This window comes from Taudactylus pleione, unplaced genomic scaffold (assembly GCF_031769625.1).
Source record: "Taudactylus pleione unplaced genomic scaffold, aTauple2 ptg000053l, whole genome shotgun sequence".
In the NCBI taxonomy this organism is placed as follows: domain Eukaryota; kingdom Metazoa; phylum Chordata; class Amphibia; order Anura; family Myobatrachidae; genus Taudactylus; species Taudactylus pleione.
This window is the reverse complement of record NW_028284455.1, coordinates 37,420,481-37,445,524: the sequence shown is the minus strand read 5'-3', so window position 1 is coordinate 37,445,524 and position 25,044 is coordinate 37,420,481. Positions and strand designations below refer to the sequence as shown.

General features: G+C 41.8%; 1 protein-coding gene across 1 annotated transcript in view; it reads right to left on the bottom strand.

Annotated features, from left to right (window-relative positions):
* NEK11 (NIMA related kinase 11) overlaps positions 1–25,044 on the bottom strand; it is a 426,840-nt gene that overhangs the window by 85,295 nt on the left and 316,501 nt on the right. The window contains exon 13 of the mRNA XM_088463785.1: positions 12,766–12,905. Within this exon, the coding sequence (XP_088319911.1) occupies positions 12,766–12,905 (140 nt within the window). The remainder of the gene's footprint in view (positions 1–12,765; positions 12,906–25,044) is intronic.

The following is a 25,044-nucleotide window of genomic DNA, read 5'->3' as shown; positions in this document are numbered from 1 at the left end:
ACACGTGCATCAACAAAGTAGTGCCAAGCGTGCGCCTGTGTCATAAGTAAAGGGCCGGCTGGCTTGACCGTTAAAGGGTGCTGTAACCCCCAAAGTACACTCCAGTCCAAACCAAAAAAAAAATTATTTTCTGTGTTTGTGAATTGTGTGCGCAGTAGCCGCACGTGCATCAACAAAGTAGTGCCAAGCGTGCGCCTGTGTCATAAGTAAAGGGCCGGCTGGCTTGACCGTTAAAGGGTGCTGTAACCCCCAAAGTACACTCCAGTCCAAACCAAAAAAAAAATTATTTTCTGTGTTTGTGAATTGTGTGCGCAGTAGCTGCACGTGCATCAACAAAGTAGTGCCAAGCGTGCGCCTGTGTCATAAGTAAAGGGCCGGCTGGCTTGACCGTTAAAGGGTGCTGTAACCCCCAAAGTACACTCCAGTCCAAACCAAAACAATATATATTTTCTGTGTTTGTGAATTGTGTGTGCAGTAGCCGCACGTGCATCAACAAAGTAGTGCCAAGCGTACGCCTGTGTCATAAGTAAAGGGCCGGCTGGCTTGACCGTTAAAGGGTGCTGTAACCCCAAAAGTACACTCCAGTCCAAGCCAAAAAAATTTATATTTTCTGTGTTTGTGAATTGTGTGCGCAGTAGCCGCACGTGCATCAACAAAGTAGTGCCAAGCGTGCGCCTGTTTCATAAGTAAAGGGCCGGCTGGCTTGATCGTTAAAGGGTGCTGTAACCCCCAAAGTACACTCCAGTCCAAACCAAAAAAATATATATTTTCTGTGTTTGTGAATTGTGTGCGCAGTAGCCGCACGTGCATCAACAAAGTAGTGCCAAGCGTGCGCCTGTTTCATAAGTAAAGGGCCGGCTGGCTTGATCGTTAAAGGGTGCTGTAACCCCCAAAGTACACTCCAGTCCAAACCAAAAAAATATATATTTTCTGTGTTTGTGAATTGTGTGCGCAGTAGCCGCACGTGCATCAACAAAGTAGTGCCAAGCGTGCGCCTGTGTCATAAGTAAAGGGCCGGCTGGCTTGACCATTAAAGGGTGCTGTAACCCCCAAAGTACACTCCAGTCCAAACCAAAAAAATATATATTTTCTGTGTTTGTGAATTGTGTGCACAGTAGCCGCACGTGCATCAACAAAGTAGTGCCAAGCGTGCGCCTGTGTCATAAGTAAAGGGCCGGCTGGCTTGACCGTTAAAGGGTGCTGTAACCCCCAAAGTACACTCCAGTCCAAACCAAAAAAATATATATTTTCTGTGTTTGTGAATTGTGTGCGCAGTAGCCGCACGTGCATCAACAAAGTAGTGCCAAGCGTGCGCCTGTGTCATAAGTAAAGGGCCGGCTGGCTTGACCGTTAAAGGGTGCTGTAACCCCCAAAGTACACTCCAGTCCAAACCAAAAAAATATATATTTTCTGTGTTTGTGAATTGTGTGCGCAGTAGCCGCACGTGCATCAACAAAGTAGTGCCAAGCGTGCGCCTGTGTCATAAGTAAAGGGCCGGCTGGCTTGACCGTTAAAGGGTGCTGTAACCCCCAAAGTACACTCCAGTCCAAACCCCCCAAAAAAATATTTTCTGTGTTTGTGACTTGTGTACACTGTGGCTGCACGTGCATCAACAAAGGAGCAGCGCCAAGCGTGCGCCTGTGTCCCATAAGTAAAGAGCCGGCTGGCTCATTTCTTAAAGGGTGGTGTAACCCACAAAGTGCACTACTCTCCAGCAAAAATAAAAAAATATTTTCTGTGTTTGTGTGCGCTTTAGCCGCACGTATATATCAATATAACATAAATGGAGGACCAAACTTTCTCCGATAAAAATAAAATAGGGAAAGATCAAGAACCACTTCCTCCTAGTGCTGTTGCTGCTGCTGGGAGTTGTTCATCATCCCAGAGAGGAAGTAGGAACATCACTACTTTTACTAAACAATTGACCCTCCAACAGTCCCTAGCGATGAGGATGAAGTACGACAGCAGTCATCCTGAAGCAAAACGTATAACTGAGGCCTTGACTGCTATGTTGGTGTTAGACGTGCGTCCGGTATCCGCCATTAGTGCAGTGGGATTTAGACAATTGATGGAGGTAGTGTATCCCTGGTTCCAAATCCCGTCTAGATTCCACCTGCATCCTCAAAGCAGCAGCGACAAGCGTGCGTCTGTCTGTTAAAGGGTGGTGACACCCTCAAAGTGTGCTACACAAACAATAAAAATATTGTTCTTTTTTTTTCGGTCTTTGTGAAATGTGTGGGCTGTAGCCGCACCTGCATCCTTAAAGCAGCAGCGACAAGCGTGCGTCTGTCTGTTAAAGGGTGGTGACACCCTCAAAGTGTGCTACACAAACAATAAAAATATTGTTCTTTTTTTTTCTGTCTTTGTGAATTGTGTGGGCTGTAGCCGCACTTGCATCCTCAAAGCAGCAGCGACAAGCGTGTGTCTGTCTGTTAAAGGGTGGTGTAACCCTCAAAGTGCTCCAAAAAATAAAAAACTATTTTTTTTATGTGTTTGTGACTTGTGTGCGATGTAGCCGCACGTGCATCAACATAGTAGCAGCGCCAAGCGTGCGCCTGTGTCATAAGTCAAGGGCTGGTTTGGACATCTGGCCCGGACTGAAGGACGTGCCAACAATTTCTGACAAGTCTACTGTCACTGCATATGATACTGTCCTCAAAGCAGCAGCGACAAGCGTGCGTCTGTCTGTTAAAGGGTGGTGTAACTCTCAAAGTGCTCCAAGAAATAAAAAACAATTTTTTTAATGTGTTTGTGACTTGTGTGCGATGTAGCCGCACTAGCATCCTCAAAGCAGCAGCGACAAGCGTGCGTCTGTCTGTTAAAGGGTGGTGACACCCTCAAAGTGTGCTACACAAACAATAAAAATATTCTTCTTTTTTTTTCTGTCTTTATGAATTGTGTGGGCTGTAGCCGCACTTGCATCCTCAAAGCAGCAGCGACAAGCGTGCGTCTGTCTGTTAAAAGATTACATCGGTGACAGCATCCAAGTAGGCATGTCAGACCGTACCTGTACTGGCAGGAAAAAGAAGCAATTTGGAGGTCCCTGTACAAACTGGCTCTATTTTACCTGAGTTGCCCCCCCTCCAGTGTGTACTCCGAAAGAGTGTTTAGTGCAGCCGGGAACCTTGTCAGCGAAAGGCGTAGGAGGTTGCTTCCACAAAATGTGGAGAAGATGATGTTCATAAAATGAATTATCAACTCTTCCAGGGAGACCAGCCTCCAGAACGTACAGATGGACCTGTGGTTGTGGATTCCAGCGGGGACGAATTAATACTCTGTGAGGATGAGGATGTACACACTGAAGAGGGTGAGGAATCGGTGGATGAGGAGGATGAGGATGACATCTTGCCTCCGTAGAGCCAGTTTGTGCAGGGACAGATTAATTGCCAGCTTGTTTTGTGGGGGCCCAAACGAACCAATCATTTCAGCCACAGTTGTGTGGCAGACCCTGGCGCTGAAATGATTGGTTTGTTAAAGTGTGCATGTCCTGTTTATACAACATAAGGGTGGGTGGGAGGGCCCAAGGACAATTCCATCTTGCACCTCTTTTTTTTCTTTGCATTATGTACAGTTTGGGGTCTAGTTTTTCAAACTGCCGTCCTGTCTGCCACTGCAGTTTCACGCCTAGATGGGTCACGTGTTTGTGCCGCCCACTCGTGTCGCTTAGCATAGTCATCCAGCTACCTCGGTGCAACCTTTTGGACATAAAAACACTATTGTGAGGTGTGAGGTGTTCAGAATAGACTGGAATTGAGTGGAAATTAAGGTTATTGAGGTTAATAATAGCATAGGAGCAGAAAAACCTACAAATTCTGTGATTTTAGCTGTTTTTATGCTTTTTTAAAAAAAAATACAGATCCAAAACACAAAACCCAGAACCGAAAATACGGAAGGGTGGTTTTGGCAAAACCAATCCAGATCCAAAACACGAAGAAAGATCCAGATCCAAAACCAAAACACGAAAAGTGGCCGGTGCACACCCCTAATATATACACACACACACACACACACGTATAAACAATGTCCGTGTGGTTCGGCTCTCCTGTACAAAAAATGCTTGGCTGGGTTCCTGCAAAAAGTCAGCGGGGGGTGCAGCTCTCTATGCTCTTAACAACAACACAGCTTCGGCATTATATTTGCATACATCAGTATATATATATATATATATATACACACACGTACAGCTCTGAGGACCCAGCAGTGATGACCTCTGCTGCTCCAGCCCTCCGGCAAGTATTCCCCCCTATCCCTAAGCCAGGGTCATAGTAAGAGAGGAAGGGGCCCCGGACGGGGAATGCAGACAGGCCGCCTCCTCTTTCCCCAGCAGCTGGCAGCGCACTGAGTGCAGCACTAGACTCTGTGCACTAGTCTGTGCCCAGAGTGTACTGTGCATGTCACTGGGGAAATGGCAAAGTAGCCATTTTCCTGGTGATTTCACTACTGCACGTACGCAAAACACCGGGAAAATGGCTGGAGGCCATTTTCTAGGTGATTTATGCAGCCCTGCTGCAGTGGATCCAGGACTCTGGAGAGGTGCACCCCTGTCCTAACCTTCCCTGTAGTTCCTAACCTCCTCCCCCCACGCAGTCTAACAGTAACCTCTCCCTAGCTCCTAACCTTCCCTGCAGTGCCTAACTCTGTCCGCCCCCCACTGCCTAACCCTAACCTTCCCTAGTGTCTAACTCTATACTCCTCACCTAACAGCCTAACCTTCCCTTCAATATACCACACTACACCCGCTTGGGTTCCTTTAAGTGTGCACCCTCCCAATTTACTATATATATATATATATATATATATATATATATATATATATATATATATATATATAATGAAGTTTTGATAACACTTATAGAAAAAATATGCCAATAACTTTGGATTTCTTTTTTTGTTTTATAAATCTACACTATTCTAGCCACAAGGAAAGGCAGACAATACAGCTTACATCCTTTCACAAGGTTGAAGGTAGGCGCCAGCTATGCCCTCCATGGAACTAAACACACCCACAGCACAGGCCACACCCCTATGTATACCACACCTACACCGCACTGGTCACGACCCCACATCACCAGTCACACTACTGCGGCACTTGTCACACCCCTGCAGCGGCACACAATAGGCCCTATATGAATTTCTGCTCCAGGCCCATGTGGACATTAATCGGGCACTGGGCAGCGGTCATGCAGTCCCTGGCGGCCGCTGCTGATCCAGGCTTCCTACTTCCTTCCCCCCACAGCAGGTCCGGAACACAGGCGGCCGTGGCTGCCAATAGGACGCGCACTGCGTCCTGTGTAAAATTTAAGAACATTAGTGTATACAGTCGCACAAGATATTATTATTGACTCCTAATAAGGAAAAGCAGAGACTCTCATAACTTGTTATTCAAAAATTGATGTCACAGCTGAGGGGTGCATCTACGGACAAATATGATACAATTTCAAAAGAAAAAGAAGAAAACTGAAATGTCCCGTGTAGTGCACAGTAACTTACAATATAACTTTTATTGTTCAATGTTTAATACCACAATTTGAAATAGGTTAAAAAATAGTAGAGGTGTGTTATAAAGTAAAGAAATGTGATTAAAAAGGTGGCGCACTAGACGGCGCACGTTGCACCACCCCACATGTCTTAATATGCTACCAAATGATTTATTCAAGTGATATCAGTATAAACTAATCCCGAGAGGGTTCTGAATATGTGTGACATCATCAAAAAGGAAAAAGATAGGGGTGATGTTATACTGTGAGTGATAAATCTGCATATCTCCCAGCAACAATCTTTTCCATACAAAGAGATTTATACAACCATCTCCAAACGAAATCTATTAATAATACCTATAAGCCTTCTGTCATTTATTTCTTTTGGACACAATAGAACTGTGTGGAATATAGAAATCACTCTCACTATAATCACAATAGTGATTAATGAGAACTATCTCCTGACTAGAAATACAGGTCAGGTGTACTAAAGACAGAGTGAAAATGGGCAGGTTTATTCAATATGCACTTTTTTTTCCATCTCACTTATCAATGGTTTTGTAGTGTGGATATCACTTGATAACTGGCAATATAACAACACAAATATATTAGAAACCTAACAGGATGATATAATGGAATTTACATGTTATTAATAACCATATGTGAGAGTACTGAATATACACTTATGTAAGGTATTGCTCCCAATATAAGTGAGATACATAAAAGACATATATAAATAACACGCCAGACAAGTTCTATTGTGACACACAATGGGTTTGTGAGTGCGCTGCTTTTTAAATCACATTTCTTCACTTTACAACACACCTCTACTATTTTTTTAACTATTTTCGCTACATTTCAAATTGTGGTATTAAACATTGAACAATAAAAGTTATATTTTAAGTTACTGTGCACTACACGGGTCATTTCAGTTTTCTTCTTTTCTTTTGATCCTGTGTAAAATTGAAAGGGCAGAGGCGCCAAACTTGATGTTATTTTGGCGAGAATTTTATAGGCACAGTCTATATAAGGGGGTTCCTGAGCACATCCCAGTGCCAGATTATAGGCTCCCAACCATACTCCAGCATTCCTAGTGATCCTTACTGTTTGTTCCTGACCTTGGCTTTGTTGGTGACCTGATTCCGTCTCACCCCTTGTACTGCGCTTGATATCCTGGTTTTGACCTTGGCTATTCACTGTGACCTGTTCTATGTCTTATCTGTTTGGTGCTGACCCGGCTTGTCGACTACACTGTATGCTATCATTGTGCACTGCTTCATTCCTAAATACAGCAGTGCCTGTATTAGGGTACCAGGTCTGAGGGCCGCAACCTGCGTGTCAGACGCAGCTAAGTCCATACTCCCTTGCGGGGTCCCTAGTGAATAACACCGGCACGTTAGACTCCGCGTCTCAGTACTGGGTCTCGTATCCATCCGTGAATTGTGACAATCTACAAAAGAGACTGTTTGGAACTATAAGGTAAACATTGTAATAATTAGTCAACACAGGTAAACTTTAGCTTAGCAATTTTAATGAAAAAATATCCTTCTGAATTATAATACATAATATTATTACTAGAGATGAGCGGTTCGGTTCACCAGAAATCCAAATCCATCTGAATTTTGTGAATCAGGACAGATCTGAGTCACGGTTCTGATCTCCTGAGGAGATCCGGACAGATCCGAGTTGCAGTTTTGATCTTCCCGTGGTCCAGAATTCGGATTTTATATCCGAATTTCAGGTTTTGGATTGCAAAATTTTCATGATTTTAGATAATTTTTTTTTTAACTTTAAAAAAAAAAACAGGTCCAAAACCTAAACATTTGAGGGTGGTTTTGCAAACCAAAACACAAAGATGAATCCAGATCCAAAACAAATACCAAAGCATAGGGGTCAGCTCACATCTCTAATTATCACCACGTTTTTAAGAAGGTTGACGTCACATGCTGAACACCAAAAGATTCAGCATGCAGCCTGCAGAGGTTGACAGGAACATGCGTAACTATTAACTCATCTCCAAAAGCGACAGCACTACGGCATCGTCTTTCTTTTAACTCCTGAATGATAAAAATGTAAAATCTCACGATTCCGTTACACTTCTAATTACTGACGATTTGCACTGGAGTCCATAACTACATTTCCCAGCATACCCTGGATAGAGTAATATCCAGGCACATGCACAGTGAGAGATGGGTATGGAGAGCGGCGAAGGACAATGGCTGGTGTCAAAGTGGTTGGTGTTGGAGCTCAGCCTGTGAGTACAGTGATGGGGGGAAGTAGATGCCCTGAGTAGAGAGAATTGTAGACACTCATGCACTACAGCCACTCCCATGTCGGCGTAGGAGGTAGCCATCTTAGCCACCATTACACAGTGTGGTCATGTAGTAGTCTATACACATAGGGAAGAAACAGGAAGAGGGTGGCATGATTGTAAGCTCCCATGATCTTTGGCAGCAGTGACAGTCCAGCAAGAGAGTGGACGACTGAGAGGAGGTCAGAGTGCATGATGAGTAGACAAGTATTACGGAGTCCATCAAGTGTCCCAGAACAAATTGCCATCAGTTTTGGTGCATACAAACTGCAAGAGGTTAAGTGCTGAGGCTTGTAGTGCCACAATCAAGTTATACTGTTACATATCTCCCAACTTTTTAGCTTCAGGATGCAGGACATCTCGCGCACCATAGGCAGGCAGAGCTTTGCTGAAAGGGGGCATGGTCTAGCGGGAACTGGGGTGGAGTCTCGAGGCATTCCCATTCACGTCACTGTGGGAGCAAATGGGGGTGCTGGGCTGCCCCCAGGCTCCCTCTCCACTGTGAATAGATCCCGTGCTTACCTGCTGCTCTGCTATACAGAGCAGCGGTGTGTGCTCCCCCCCAGCTCCCCCCTCCACGGGAGCAGAGAAACGGGATTGTCCTGCTGAATGCAGGACAGTTGGGAGGTATGCTGTTCCACTCCATCTATTGGGGAGAAAGCCTATCTTCTGCTGAGCTATGAGATAAAACCATTGCTATTTGTTTGTACTTTTGCCAACTGCTATTTTGAGAGAGACGGGAATTAACTTTTAAAGATTGTACTTCAGTGCTGCAACACTGTGTAAGGACCCAAACTTGTGCACACAAAGACCCAAATGCAACTCAAGTATACCAATGTTCACACCCTGTAGTAGGAACTATCTTGTTAATTGTGTGCTGGACATTCTTGTTAGTTAGACAACTGTAATAATTGTAGTTAGTTAAGTGAGGTTCATAGACAGTGTTGATTGCATAGAATGAAAGCATACTGCCAAAGTACCTACAGTCAGGTGCATAAATATTGGGACATTGACAGAATTTTCATATTTTGGCCTCTATTCACCACTACAATGGCTTTGAAATGAAACAAACAAGATGTGCTTTAACTGCAGACTTTCAGATTTAATTTGAGGGTAATTACATCCAAATCAGGTGAACGGTGTATGAATTACAATGGTTTCTATATGTGCCTCCCACTTTTTAAGGGGCCAAAAGTAATGGGACAAACTAAACAATCCTAAATCTAACTTTCACTTTTTAATACTTTCTTGCAAATCCTTTGCAGACAATTACAGCCTGAAGTCTGGAACGCATAGACATCACCAGACGCTGGGTTTCATCCCTGGTGATGCTCTGCCAGGCCTCTACTGCAAATGTCTTCAGTTCCTGCTTGTTCTTGGGGCATTTTCCCTTCAGTTTTGTCTTCATCAAGTGATATGCATGCTCAATCGGATTCAGGTCAGGGGATTGACTTGGCCATTGCATAACATTCCTCTTTTTAGCCTTAAAAAACTCTTTGGTTGCTTTTGCAGTATGCTTCTGGTCATTGTCCATCTGCACTGCGAAGCGCCATCCAATGAGTTCTGAAGCATTTGACTGAATATGAGCATATAATATTGCCCGAAACACTTCAGAATTCATTCTGCTGCTTTTGTCAGCAGTCACATCATCAATAAATACAAGGGAACCAGTTCCATTGGCAGCCATACATGCCCACGCCATGACACTACCACCACCATACTTCACTGATGAGGTGGTATGTTTTGGATCATGAGCAGTTCCTTTCCTTCTCCATACTCTTCTCTTCCCATCACTCTGGTACAAGTTGATCTTTGTCTCATCTGTCCATAGGATGTTGTTCCACAACTGTAAAGGCTTTTTTAGATGTTGTTTGGCAAACTGTAATCGGATCTTCCTGTTTTTGAGGCTCACCAATGGTTTACATCTTGTGGTGAACCCTCTATATTCACTCTTGTGAAGTCTTCTCTTGATTGTTGACTTTGACACATATACACCTACCTCCTGGAGAGTGTTCTTGATTTGGCCAACTGTTGTGAAGGGGTTTTTCTTCACCAGGGAAATAATTCTTCTGTCATCCACCACGGTTGTTTTCCGTGGGCTTCCGGGTCTTTTGGTGTTGCTGAGCTCTCCGGTGCATTCTTTCTTTTTAAGAATGTTCCAAACAGTTGATTTGGCCACACCTAATGTTTTTGCTATCTCTCTGATGGGTTTGTTTGATTTTTCAGCCTAATGATGGCTTGCTTCACTGATAGTGACAGCTCTTTGGATCTCATATTGAGAGTCGACAGCAACTGATTCCAAATGCAAATGTCACACCTAGAATCAACTCCAGACCTTTTACCTGCTTAATTGATAATGAAATAACGAGGGAATAGCCCACACCTATCCATGAAATAGCTTTTGAGTTGATAGTCCCATTACTTTTGGCCCCTTAAAAAGTGGGAGGCACATATAGAAACCATTGTAATTCCAACACCGTTCACCTGATTTGGATGTAATTACCCTCAAATTAAATCTGAAAGTCTGCAGTTAAAGCACATCTTGTTTGTTTCATTTCAAAGCCATTGTGGTGGTGAATAGAGGCCAAAATATGAAAATTCTGTCAATGTCCCAATATTTATGCACCTAACTGTATATATAGTTGATATATAGGTAAGTGAATAGAAATTAATATTATTTATTTGGTGTTATATAATATTTAGTTACAGTAAGTGTGATATGAATTATCAGGGCCGTAACTAGGGTAGTGTGACCAGTGCCCTGGCACAGGGCACCGCAGGGCAGGGGGTGCTGTTTGGGCCTGTAAATTTTCCTGTTTAATATCATTTTCACTTGTAGCTTCCTCTTCTTTATTACCAGCATCTCTTGGCCTCCCCTAACTGTCCCCTGGCCCTTCTCCATGAGGCCATGGCCCTTTTTCAGGTGCACTTATGTCCATATTTAAAAAATTGGGGGGGTGGGGGGGCAATGCTCTTTTTGGCAGTGGGCACAAAAAGTCTAGTTACGGCTCTGTGAATTAGTATATATTGTTATCTGTAATATGTCTGTTTAGTAGTAGTATTGTATAGAATCAGTGAATTGTGAGATATCAATTGCCATGACTATTCTATTCTTATTTGTAATTAATGCCAATCGACTTTGCAAGTCATGTGCCCCACCTCAACCTTGCAGGTGGAGTTCTTAGTAATAAATACTACTTATTTTTAACACAAGTTCTGGTGTGATTACAGTCTGTTTCTGTAGGAGAAATCCTTGCCTCTCAGCTGTGGTAGGAAAAGAGGAAGTTAGGAGAGTGGCTGATGAAAATAATTGGGAGCCACTACCTCCAGATGCACCAACGGGAAGTAATGTCAGAGCTAGGTAACACCATCTATAGATAGTGTTACTGATAAAGAACCTATTTCCAGAAATGGGGATCCATTGAAGCCCTTCAGAAGGCTGCCATGCATGTGCAATTGATATTTTCCTGTCACCAGCAGCATTAGGCTGTCAGCAACACATGAAAGGACACCACCAAGGAGGGAGAAAAGGTTGGACACGTATCTATAATGGGTGCAGGGTGTGTGGTACACCCATATATAGTTAAATTTACCTCTCCACAGTCTCCGGCGTCCTGCATCTGCTGGTAGACTGGTGGCCATTTTCCTGGTGATTTGTGCATTCACACAGGGGCGCCATCATGTTTTTAGGTTGGGGTGTCAAAATATAATTTCGTTTTGGCGCCCCTATATATTATATATGTGTGTGTGTGCTGCGAAGTGGGGGTGCTGTGTGAGGGTTGGGGGTGCCACGAGGGGGGGGTCTTGGTGCCGCGGGCGATTGGGTCCAAGGTGGGAGAGGCAATTGGGTTCAAGGGGGAGAGAAAGTATAAAGGGGAGCTGAGGGGTAAAAGGATAAGAATAAAGTGGGAGTGGAGAAGGGAGCATGGGTGGTCCCAGAGGAGGGACCAGCCAGCAGCTGCTAGCCACTGTAGGGGTCAGAGCTAGGTGGAGGAGGGAGGAGGAAAAAAGGGGGCGGAGAAGGACTGTGGGGTGAAAGGAGGTGAAGGAGGTGGAAAGGGAAATATCTCCATGCCCGGCCCCATGCTAACCCTGCTACCTGCGACCCAGTGCATATACTAATGCCTCTCACATGTTTTGGGGGGTGAGTCGCTCCCCCCCCATTCTGGTGTCTAGGCATGCACAGTAAAGAAAAAGTCCATTTGAATAAGCCGCTGGCACCAATTTCCCAGAAACCTGCGCATACTGCGCTGCCAGAGAGGAGGGGGCTGACACAGGGTCTGCACACAGGCCCTATCCTCTCTTTAACCACCCCTAGCTGGACAGATAAGTAATGGGAAATACTGACGGTATAACAGTATCACTGCAAGATGCAGTAATACGAAACGAAATATACCGCTGGCAATTACCTTTATTCATAAATATAACCATAAAACATACAAAAATCACACATGAATTAAATACAGTCTCAATGCCCTCATGATTAACTGAGAAAAACATATTAACAGATTCAATGAAAGGACGAGGTGGTCTTAAAGTTGAAGTAGGATGTATTATGAAATGTTTGAAATGTTTTAAATGAATGTACAACCATATGTAATCTGGAGAATCTATGTACATCCTCCTTTTTTAGGTGACGTTCCTAAGATGAGGAAGTGGAAGTGCACTTTGCCGAAGTTTAATTTTGTAGGAGCAGCTCTCAAAACCAGGATGTGAACAGCGAGCAGCACACAAATATTGGTCAGCTTTATGTTTACTCTATCATTTACAGTTGTGAGAGTATACGCAGCCCAATCCCAAGTGTCCCAAGTCTGTTTCAAATTTGCCAAACCCCCTCTTTTCAGAGCAAGAAAATTGCATCTTCTAGCTGAATTTACTCCTGTCTCTATATGAGGCCCTAATCCCATACATTAGTTTAAGACAATTAGCATTAATTTGTTCCATCCTCCATAAAAATTAGAAACATTGTTCACAAACTTGTTGATATGTTGTTTGAGTTATTTGTGTCTCTTCATCACAGTTTTCTTCTTCTATGAACTCTGTATCACTATCTTCAGAGCAAGAGTCAAATCCATCCTCATAATATTCTTCTGCTACCTGTGGGTCTTCTGGAATATCTGAAAAATAAAAATAACAGAATCACACAAATTAGTTAACATCCATTCTAATTATGGTTAACATATATTTATAGTAGATTATTTTGCTGCAAGTGTTACAACATGAACTGACATAAATTGTAAGCCTATCCCTAATCATTATCTAACTCTAACTGCAGCCCAACCCTAATTGCAGCCTAACCCGAATCATTATCTAACCCTAATTGCAGCCTAACTCTAATCATAATCTAAACCTAATTGCAGCCTAACCCTAATCATAATCTAACTCTAACTGCAGTCTAACCCTAACCCTAACCCTAATTGCAGCCTAAACCAAATCATTATCTAACCCTACCTGCAACCTAACCCTAATCATAATCTAAATCTAATTGCAGCCTAACCCTAATCATAATCTAAACCTAATAGTAGCCTAACCCGAATCATTATCTAACCCTAACTCAGCCGAACCCTAATTATAATCTAAACCTAATTGCAGCCTAAACCTAATCATAATCTAAACCTAATTGCAGCCTAACCCAAATCATTATCTAACCCTAACTGCAACCTAATCCTAATCATAGTCTAAACCTAACTGCAGCCTAACCATAATCATACTCTAAACCTAATTGCAGCCTAAACCAAATTATTATCTAACCCTAACTGCAACCTAATCCTAATCATAATCTAAACCTAACTGCAGCCTAACCATAATCATACTCTAAACCTAATTGCAGCCTAACCCTAATCATAATCTAAACCTAATTGCATCCTAACCCTAATCATAATCTAACCCTAATTGTAGCCTAACCCTAATCATAATCTAAACCTAATTGCAGCCTAACCCTAATCATAATCTAAACCTAACAGTAGCCTAACCTGAATCATTATCTAACCCTAACTCAGCTGAACCCTAATTATAATCTAAACCTAATTGCAACCTAACCCAAATCATTATCTAACCCTAACTGCAACCTAATCCTAATCATAATCTAAACCTAACTGCAGCCTAACCATAATCATACTCGAAACCTAATTGCAGCCTAACCCTAATCATAATCTAAACCTAATTGCATCCTAACCCTAATCATAATCTAACCCTAATTGTAGCCTAACCCTAATCATAATCTAAACCTAATTGCAGCCTAACCCTAATCATAATCTAAACCTAATTGTAGCCTAACCCTAATCATAATCTAACCCTAATTGTAGCCTAACCCTAATCATAATCTAACCCTAATTGTAGCCTAACCCTAATCATAATCTATCCCTAATTGCAACCTAACCCTAAAATTATGTTTCGGCATCCTCAATGTCAACATTCAGACCATGTTGAAATAACTGCAAAAACCCCATGCCCTCCATCCTACACTAACTTCTCAGTCACATATAACACTTTCAGACAGAAACAATGATGTTAACACGGCTCAGGAATCTCACCTGCTTTTTCACAGTGTAGACTAAGTTTGATGCATCAAAAGGCAGCAGCTAAAATTTCACAATTACTTTTTAACTCTTTGATATAATTGGCAGGGAACTGGAACCACTAGGTTGGCAAAGTTATTAATGTTTGTTTTCAATATATTAGGGGGACTCCATGCTCATGAATTTCAACCTAATAACTACATACTGGCTGGAGATTAAGAGACATGGGGCTCTATTTATTAATATTATTTTAGTTTCACATAAATGTACTAAAGGGCAATTTGAGTAGGATTTTTAAAATTTTACTCCAAACCCTAATTATCACATATTTTTGAGGAGTAAGGTAAGACTCCGTGAGAGGAGGGAACATCCGGCTGAGTTTATTCCCTAAAGGAGGACTTAGGCGAGGTTGTCTTCTCCCCAGACTACAGCTGCAATATTGGCAGGACGACGGACAGATCCTTGGAAGAGGTGAACAGCCGTACACCCGGCTAATTTGGGCAGCACAGTCTGGAGTCTATTTTTTCCTTTTCCCCCTGTTCCGCAATCCCAGATCTCTATCATACCCGCACAGGTACCTTATTGTCACCACCAGTGTGAAGACTTATGCATGCCAACGGCAACCCAATTGACTAGTAATTAGAATATTCATCTTGACATAGACTATTCAAATTTATGAATTTCTTCTATCATTAGGTTAGAAGTGTGGGACGCCACACCTCTTGAGACTGTTGCATCTTTTTCATTTTTTGATTATCAAGGATAATACAATTTTTTAAGGCACATATTATATGTAACTTGTTTTGTATGCACTATATTTGTTTTTTGTTGTATTGTTATCTCATTAATTTTTGCAACTTGTACCAGTAAAAGCCATTATTATTACTATTTTCTCATCTGTTATATGATACAACACTGTATTTGAGTCAGAGTGGATAGTATAGATGTGAGTTACTATATACAATTCACTTGCACCAACTAATGCCAGGCGTGATACGTCAACTCACTGTATTTTAGTTTATGCCTGTTAAGGATTTGGGTATCCTTTGATCGAGTTGCTGCCCAACACAGTGAGGAAGGGCGGAGTTTTAGCAACGTATAAAGTTATGCAAGGTTTCCCACAGTTCTCCGACTCCTGCTCAGCTCTAACAGGCAAAGCAGAGCCAGGAGCCAGGCTCCAGTGATCAGCTGTGTGGCCTAAAACTCTAACTAGACCACGAGCCAATGTTACTTGATGTTCCCGATGTATGTGCAGGACTGCAAGGTATTACGGATGTGAGATAGCGGTAGTGGGCATCTCTATGCTGGCTGTGTAAAGATTTTGCAATTGCATTAATTAGCATATTTTCACAGCAGACCTGCATGTGTAATCGCAGCTGCGATCGCAATAGCGATCCGTAGTGAATCAGGCCCATAGTTATGTTTTAATTCATTATAATAGAGTTTTCTAAGCAACACTACAGTGATATAATTGACAGATTATAAAAAAGTGACATAAGCACTCATTGTCTATACAGATATTATATACTGGAGTTTGGATATATATATTAGCATCACTTGTGTACTTTAAATATATACTGCATAAAGGATTGTTGTCAAGTAGAGAATGCGCTGATAGGATATTGGACTATAGAGTGTGTCAGGATGTGGCCTGGGATCGGCCGCTACTCATCGCTGCACCGGCGTCCTTGAGTTTAGGTGTTTAGTCGCCGGGGGCGGAGGTGAGTGGTGGGCTGAGTATTCTCCCTGTGGACTGCTAGGGCTTCCATGAGTGCGTCCTGGTTCCCACGGTGGCGGTCATGGGCACAGCCATGTTCGTCCATATCACATGACTAGTCTCTACCAATGGTAGTCCTGTGGTCACTCAGCTGATCTTCTGATCCAATGGCCAACTACCTAAGGGTATTTAGTCTGACTCCAGGAACAGGAAGCTGCTGTTCAACTTCACTTCTCCAGTGACTGTGATTCTGTAACATCGCTCCAGGCTCCATGTTGTTATTCACTTTCAGTAACTACTATCAGCATCTGGATCTTCAGTAATCACTTTAGCACCGTCTGCGTCCTGAACTCCATTGTAACTTCAGTACTGTCAGTGTGCTACTCTGTGTATCTATCTCCAGTACTCTTTTTATACTTAGCTGTAATTCACCAGTGTGCTCTCATCAGTCTCATCTGATATCCTCTGTGTGTTTCCTCATCAGCTTCAATGTTATACTGCAATACCATTTACCAGGGATATCCTTCAGTGTTATACTACAGTACCATTTACCAGTGATATCCTTCAGTGTTATTCTGCAGCACCATTCACCAGTAATATTCTTCAATGTTATTCTGCAGTACCATTTACCAGTAATATCCTCCAGTGTTACTCTGCAGCATCATTCACCAGCGATATTCTTCAATGTTATTCTGCAGTACCATTTACCAGTAATATTCTCTAGTAATATTCTCAGAGCAAACCTGTGTTTGGATCTCCAGTGCCATTTCTTAGAGCAATCCCGCGTCTGGATCACCCGCAATATTTTCCAGTACAAGTTTGTGTTTGGATCTCTAGTGTTTCCCATTACAAGTTCTCCTACAGTGCAATCCAGTGCATCACTCCACAGTATCCATTGCACCCATTATCCTGCGTTCTCTTCCCCATTCCATATTAATATACTGCGTACGCAGTCTCCCAGTCATTTCACTTCTAGTGTCATCTCCCGGTCTCCCCGTCATTCCTAGGTACCTGACCAGAGGGCCACGACCTGCTCACTTGGTGCGGCAAAACCCAAATCCCAGTAGGAGGGGTTACTGGTGAAGACCACCAATTGGGTTAGACTCCGCGCCTCTGGTTAGGTCTAGCCAACATTTGGGTTTGGACTTTAAGGAGGACATTATTACTGTCACCCCATCAGTTGCTTCCTATCCACCATAACCCCTCGGCTCTTAGTCCTCCAACTGAGGAATTCGTTTTGCCGGAATGTGACAGAGAATAATTAACACACATAGGATTTGTAACTTTCCGACATTATTATATGTCTTTTTCTCATTACATATATTTATTGTTCTCCCTGGGTATAATCATAGTTTGTGTTACACTGCAGTGTGTGGTATATACTTGTATATAGATAGAGAGGATGGAGTATATTTTCTTAGTAACTGCAGGTGACAAAATGTTGCTGTTTGACAAATAGCTTTAATTTTCCATTTTCCCTTGAGTCAGTCTTATAATAAACGTGTTAATACACTGATCTTTCTAAAGACATAGATGGAAAAGCTGAATATATCTGAGGAATTATGCTACTGTTGCATCATTCTCAGATCACATCGCCTGTGGGTAACTATCAAATGTGTCAAGTAAAGGAATTGCCAGAGTTTATACTAACAACTTTCCCCATCCTTAATGGTATAGAACCCTTTGATATGTACCGTTGTGTGCCAGGATGAGTTGATTTCAAAGATTTGTGTATTGAGAAGATTCAGAAGCACAACATTTATTTTACCACAAATCATGTTTAGGAAATATTTGCTATCACAAGTCTGTATTTGCTTGCTTTAAAACAGAGTTACAGTACCACCAAAAAAAGTATTTTATTTTATTGTAGTTTTCCTTAAGATATGGAAAAAAGTTTTTTAAATCTTTGTTTTATTTTTGTAGTCTCTGTCTATCACTGATTACATAGAAGGTCATTTACAGGGGCAAAAAAAACCTGTTCCACAACATAAATGTAAATATAGAACCAATGGGCACCTCAATTTCCACAATGCACCTAGATTGGGAGCACGAGTTTATAGAAGTGCCAACATTTGCACTGGCAGATGGGAAGAGTTGAGTATAGTCAGGGCCGCAACTAGGGGGGGGGATCTGGAGGTGCGCGTGCACCTGGGTACCAGATCAGGAGCCCATAGCCCCTGCAACCGACAGCACCGCTGCACCCGGAGCCGCAGGGAGGCTCCATTTGCCATACACTCGCTGGGATTTTATTACCAGCGGGCACCAAGCTCCTTCCCTGCAGTGCAACGGTAGCCGGAGGCTGGAGTTCTCTCCTAAACTACAGCTTCCGGCTCCCCCCACGGGCACTATGGGAGAGACGTCATAACGTAAGTTATGTAAGCGGCACTACAGGTAGCATTACTATGGGGGAATTACCTCAGGGGGCATTACTATAGGAGCACTGCTGAAGGGGGCACTACTATAAGGGCACTGCTGCATGGGGTATTAATATGGGGGCATTACTATTGGGGCACTGCTGAAGGGGGCATTACTATAGGGGTACTGCTGCAGGGGACATAACTATGGGAGCATAACCTCAGGGGGCATTACTATAGGAGAACTACTGAAGGGGGCATGGCTGCAGGGGGCATAACTATAGGGGCACTGCTGGTGGGGACATTACTATAGGGGTACTGCTGCAGGGGCATTACTATGGGGGTACTGCTGCAGGGGGCATTTCTATAGGGGCACTGCTGCAGGGGGCATTACTATAGGGGCACTGCTGCAAGGGGCATTACTATAGGGGCACTACTACAGGGGGCATTACTATGGGGCACTGCTACAGAGGGCATTACTATAGGGGTACTACTATAGGGGCACTGCTGCAGGGGGCATTACTATAGGGGCACTACTACAGGGGGCATTACTATAGGGGCACTGCTGCAGGGGGCATTATTATAGGGGCACTACTACAGGGGGCATTACTATAGGGGCACTGTTGCAGGGGCATTACTATAGGGGCACTACTACAGGGGGCATTACTATAGGGGGGGCATTATGTGTAAATTGCATTATAATATATGGCATTATGTGTAAAGGGCATTACAATATGTGGCATTATGTGTAAAGGGCATTACAATATGTGGCATTATGTGAAAGGGGTATTACAATATGTGGCGTTATGTGTAAAGGGCATTAGAATATGTGGCATTATGTGTAAAGGGCATTACAATATGTGGCATTATGTGTAATATGTTGTTCTGTCGAAAATTTGTAATTTTAATAAAATAATTTGGACATTATTTAAGAAACCTTAACTAATATTTTTAAGGGATGGATATTAAATTTATGTCAGAAAAAGCCATCTTATGATGGGCAAGGGGACGCCAAATTACTGCCTTGCCCCGGGTGACAAAAATCCTATTTTCGGCCCTGGTATAGTGGATGCATTCCCACTGAAATATGGAAGATGTGCAGTGGTGCTCCTCATGCAGAGAGTACAGAAATTAGGTTAAATTATGTGGAACAGGTTCATTATAACAATATAAACACTCAGTGAGGACAGATTTCCAGGGCCATCCCTTGCAATTCAAATCCACTCCTCATCCGTCTAAAGACTTGTGGACAAGTTTGGATACAGCAGAGATCAGGTCTTGTTTGGGTCTCATTTCATACTGGATACACACTAGGTCAACTTGACTGACCGTTGCATCGACCGAACGGCCGATTCAGGTAAGTGTACACACTTACTGTTCGGCCACTAGACATGTCATCCTGACATCACAGCATTTGAATTTGCCCACCCAGCTGTGATGTTAGTCCCAGCAGCAAGTGTACGGGTGGTTGGCAGACTGCCCGTACACACAGCCAGATGTACCGATATATCTGCACAGCTGACACAATATGTCTGTGAATGATATCGGGGGTACACAACCGCCAACGCGCTCGCAATATATATTGGCCATTCGATTGAACGGCCGATATATCGCCCAGTGTGTGCCCAGCATTAGAGGACAAAACACTTCCAATGCACAGTGCATATATAGAAAGTAAATTATAAATTCTGCGCTACACAATAGTGAGAATGCTGGTCAGTAAAATTGTGGTCCACACAAATAAAATATACCAAGCGCAAAATCTTTTTAGGGTACCAGTAATTCTAAATGTACGTAATTATTGGGTTTCCTGTAGATCAGTCCATAGGTGTATTCGAACAAAACTCAGGTAAGTCCTCTTTTAAAGGTGACACCTGGCTCCAGGACACAACGAACAACCAGTTGCTGAAAACCAGACCTTGCATTAGATGAAAAAGATGAACTTGCATTGACTTCAGGCACTACACTAACTGGGACGGGCCGGTACCGTGTCCGGCGGCGCACACACACACACCCGCGCGCTGCCGGTCCCTACGGCGCCCAGGGCACGTGCCCAATGTACACATATATTATTTCAGTCTTGAGGAAGGGAAATCTTTTCACGAAACATTGAATTTAAAAGCACAGCTGTTTCACCTTTAATACAAGTCTCTGAGTGCCGCCTTCGTGTCCTGGGTGAATGTTGGGGCGAGTTTTCCCCGGATTCATTGAATGTGTTACATGTGTGTGTGTGTGTGTGTGTGTGTTTGTGTACACACACAATTCTTTCAAAATTGGGAGCATGTCACTATATCGGGAAGACCATGAGCATGGAGTCTCCCTAATACTGTACTGTATATTGAAAACCATCATTAATAACTTTGCCAACCCAGTAATTCCAGTATAAGACCGTATCAATTATACTACAAAAATGTAAAATAAAATGTACAGTTAATTAAAAATTTTAGCTGCAGATTTTCGGTGAATCCAACTTAAACTACTGTACCCTCTAAAGTGCAAAAGCAGGTGAGGTTCCTGAGCTGTGTGAGACTTACAGTTTCATTTACTAGCAATTGTCTGAGCAGTGCATTCACTCTGTTGTGCTTGGTTTGGACAAAAGGACACAGGTTAACAAAATAGGAAAGCAAGCTATATCTACATTTTGTCTCTCTTCTTTCTGCCAAGATTCTCTAAAAGGCTTTGATCTATTTTTATACTTGTATTGGTTTTTCCTTGCAGAGGTAGACGGACTCAAAAACTGATTCAGGAAAAAGATTGTAAACTTAAAAGCAAAGTTTTTTAAGGTAGTATTTTCTGAAATATTACCTATGCCATGGGCTACATATGAAATACAGCAGGAGCTTAGTGAGGAAGTGATTGCGATGTTGGTGTGCGGTGCTTGGATTTTTGGAGTGGTTGAATGATTTCTCCTTTGGCTGCAGGCTCTACAGTAGGAGGGGCCCCAGCCAAAGGAGAAATCGGGGGCTACAGCTCAGGGAACAGGGCTTAGGCAAAACAATAGGGGGATGAGTGGGGAGGGGCTATTGAAGGTAATAAAGAGGGGAGTATCATTACAAGTACCAAATAAATTTATGGTAACAAGTGCTAGGAGCCTTCCAAGCCCAATAAGTGAACTATAATTAATATTAGTGAAGATGTAAGAGAATTATGATATAGTGGCTATAACCTGGACTTGGCTGGGTGAATGGCAGGACTGGACAGTTAATTTGAAAGGATACAGCATGTTTAGGAAGGATGAGAAATATAGCAAAGGGCAATGGTTGTGAATATTTAATAAACTGTTTAAGACTTGCCCATTGGGAGGATATATGTGAAACTGATAATAATATAGTTGTGTTATGCAAAAGGTAGATATACTGTATACATGGAGAAGAAAAAGACACTGTTAGAAGCCACCTAACATAAATGTAACCCTCCTCATGGGTAATACTGACTATCCAGATAAAAATTGGGACAATACAATTTCATGCAAAGAAAGGCCATATTAGTCTGTTTTAAAGGATAACAGTTCTGGGATTGTGCTATCAAATAAAAAACAGACATTATTACAATGTACAGGTAACGGATAGTCATATTTAACTTGAGTTTCATTAAAATGTTTTGTACGGATTTCCCACAAATTATGAAATTTATGAGGGCAGATTTTTATCAGCTTCTTAAACAAAATTACACAGACCAAATAGGAATTATTAGAAAATATGTATTTTAAATTAATCTCATTGTAAATATATAATAAAGTACGGTAACACAATTTTGTGGAATAAAAGGTGACCTATATGGTTAAATAAAACAAATATTAGAGATAATAAAGGAAAAAGAGAGTATTCAAACTGAATAAAGGGAATGAAAATGAATTATTGAAATACAAAGAATCTAGCGAATTATGTACAAAGCAAATCAGGTTAGGAAAGACTTTAAGCTGAAAAGCATGCATACATTTGCACACAGATTTGAACAGCATTGTATGTAGCAAATGCAAGGGCTACATTTCCTTAATATATAAAACAATGGGCAATAAAAAGTGTGACCATTACAAATAAAGATATAGGGCTGGATTCAATTAGCCGCGATAAATTATTGCCGGCTAATTTATCGTACTTATCGCTGGTTTTGGTGCGATATTTTTGCCTATTCTGGCAATGTGCGCCCCCTTTACATCAAATCTATTGCATAACAGGCTAAATCGAATAAATGCGATAATTTTTTATGGCGAAAATTTCTCAACATTTTGGGAAATCAGTCTGTACCCCAAAAAAATCCTAACTGACATGGGAATCAATATAGATGTGTTTTAATAGCAGTAATAAAAGTATTTTGGTTCTTAAATTGTGTCAATTGGCGGTTATATGCGTATTTGCATAAGTGTTGAAAAATGATAAAAAAGCAATATTTTTTTACTGAAAATAACTGCTGGACGTAAATTGGAGGTGCATTAAAATGGGTGCAAGTATATTTTTGTGTCTATAAAGTGCACCTGCAATGTTTAAAACAGTCCAATCCATACAGTCCCCCAAAATAAAAGGTCCACTACTTTTAACCTATTTTCCACTACTTTTATTTTTTTCGACCTAAAATTTACCTTTTTTTACTAAATTACGAATGAAAAAAACATTTTGGCTAATTTATCAAAAGGAGAGTGTCCAAAGGGTTCTGAAACAAATCCCAACATTTTTAGCCAAAAATATGGATTTTGCATTTTTTTTTTTCACCTACTCTGAGAAGGTGAAAACTTATCGCTGGTTTCTGTCTATGCAATTATTGCACATGCACTAATTGAATTGCGCAAATTTAAAATTATCACAAAAACAATAATTTATCGCGAAGACGGGGCTTATCGCGTCTAATTGAATCTGGCCCATATTATGTCAAATAAAAATATGCATAAAATAGCAGTCTGCATAAGTACACTCAAATTTGGTTAGTTTATGCTACTATTGCTTTCACCACTATTTATTAATATGTGACGGAAACACACATTTTCTAAATCTATTATCACTGCAATTTACTATTACAATGTTGCTGATGCAGCTGTGAAATACTCAGATGCCAAGCAACACTGGATGGCATCAGTAAGTGTAATCTTGGTAGACCACTGGCCTAGTGGGACTGGGAGCCATGACTTGGACTTTCAGCACTGTTTGTAAAATAAATAAATGTATAACATTTATTTAAAAAAAAGTTACATATAAAAAAATAATTAGTAGGCTATTATTTTTATTGGAAAAAAACATTTATTTCAGTAAAGTATTTTGTTTCTTGCTATCTCCATCCTCAAATGGGGATAGTGAAAGGATTGCAGTGGTACATGTATTGCCACAATCCTTGTTAAACAAGGTATCCATGCTATGCATGGGGAATCTTTCATAGAAAATGATGTGTGTGCAGGTATTGATATTGCAGACACCAGTTGATGACGCAAACTATGAACAGACCAGTTACTTAACCAGTGGTGTTGGTTTATTATTTATTTATTGGTATAGTAGGTGTAGCGGTGAAGCCCGTAGTGGAATGGGCATATTAACAAATTGTACTGTTTAAATTGTATGTAATATCTATGTATTTTCTGTAGGAAAAAAAAACTTTCTAACCGTACCACACATGGCCAGTCTGTAAGTAACTGCTGGGGAGTTATGTGGCCGGATTGAACATCAGCCCATAACGCCACCAGAATTGAGCCTTTAGTTAGCCGCTATTCTAGTGTCTATCAATGGGGCAAGTTGTGATGATGGGGACCCACTCATGCCTAAAATATGATCTGCAAGGATGATTAATGTATCATAATAACTGCTCAGGAAGTATGTCATCTGAAACGAGCAGCCAGACACTTACATATACAAATTGTTTATTCTGCTTTGAGATGCTGATCAAAGGCAAGGATATTACCTGCTGAGAGGCCCACGTAAACAGTTAACCGAAAAGGCTGGGAGACAGCCAGTATAAGTTCTACCTTAGAGAAGCCCAGCAATCTGTGAATACCTCCAGGGGATCAGGGACATCAGGGACATTTTATTGTAGCAAGGTGTAAAACGAGCTCTCAGCTGTGCTATTTTAGCCAGGAGGCCAACACCCTAGATCTCCTGCCCACCCCCCACAATACTCTCAAACCAGAGTAGGGAAAGCTTTCCCTACTTGAAAGGGGACAGGGTCTAGCCAGTATATTAGCTGAGTCCAGTGATCAGCCGTGGTTAATTCTGAATGAGGCTATCGAAGGATAAAGATGATCCCTAATTCGTCACTGGGAAGACCTCATCCCAGCACCATTTAATATAACGTGATCTGAAGGTTTGTTTCTCACTTTTATTATTTTATTTGCTTTTATGGAAATTGTAAGTAATGATGTGATTCTTTTTTAACATTATTACATTCTTTGTAACTTTTTCTACATAAGCTTTGAAGATATTCTTGAATTAAACATTAATTCTAGTTCTGGATCTGTGTTTTTATTACCCAAGGCCTCATATGGCTCATGTTACCTATTTTTCTAAGTATTGATAATTGTGTATGCAGGTGAGAGCAGAAGCTCACCTTATGCTTTAGCATTATATTCTTCTTCTGCTGGTGGCAGTTACTAGGTTTAGTTACCCACATGTGCTGAGGTAACCTGTAAAAGTCACGGGCAGCGATTCTCAGATTGGCGCATCTGGAGGGTCGGCCCGCAGGACCGTAA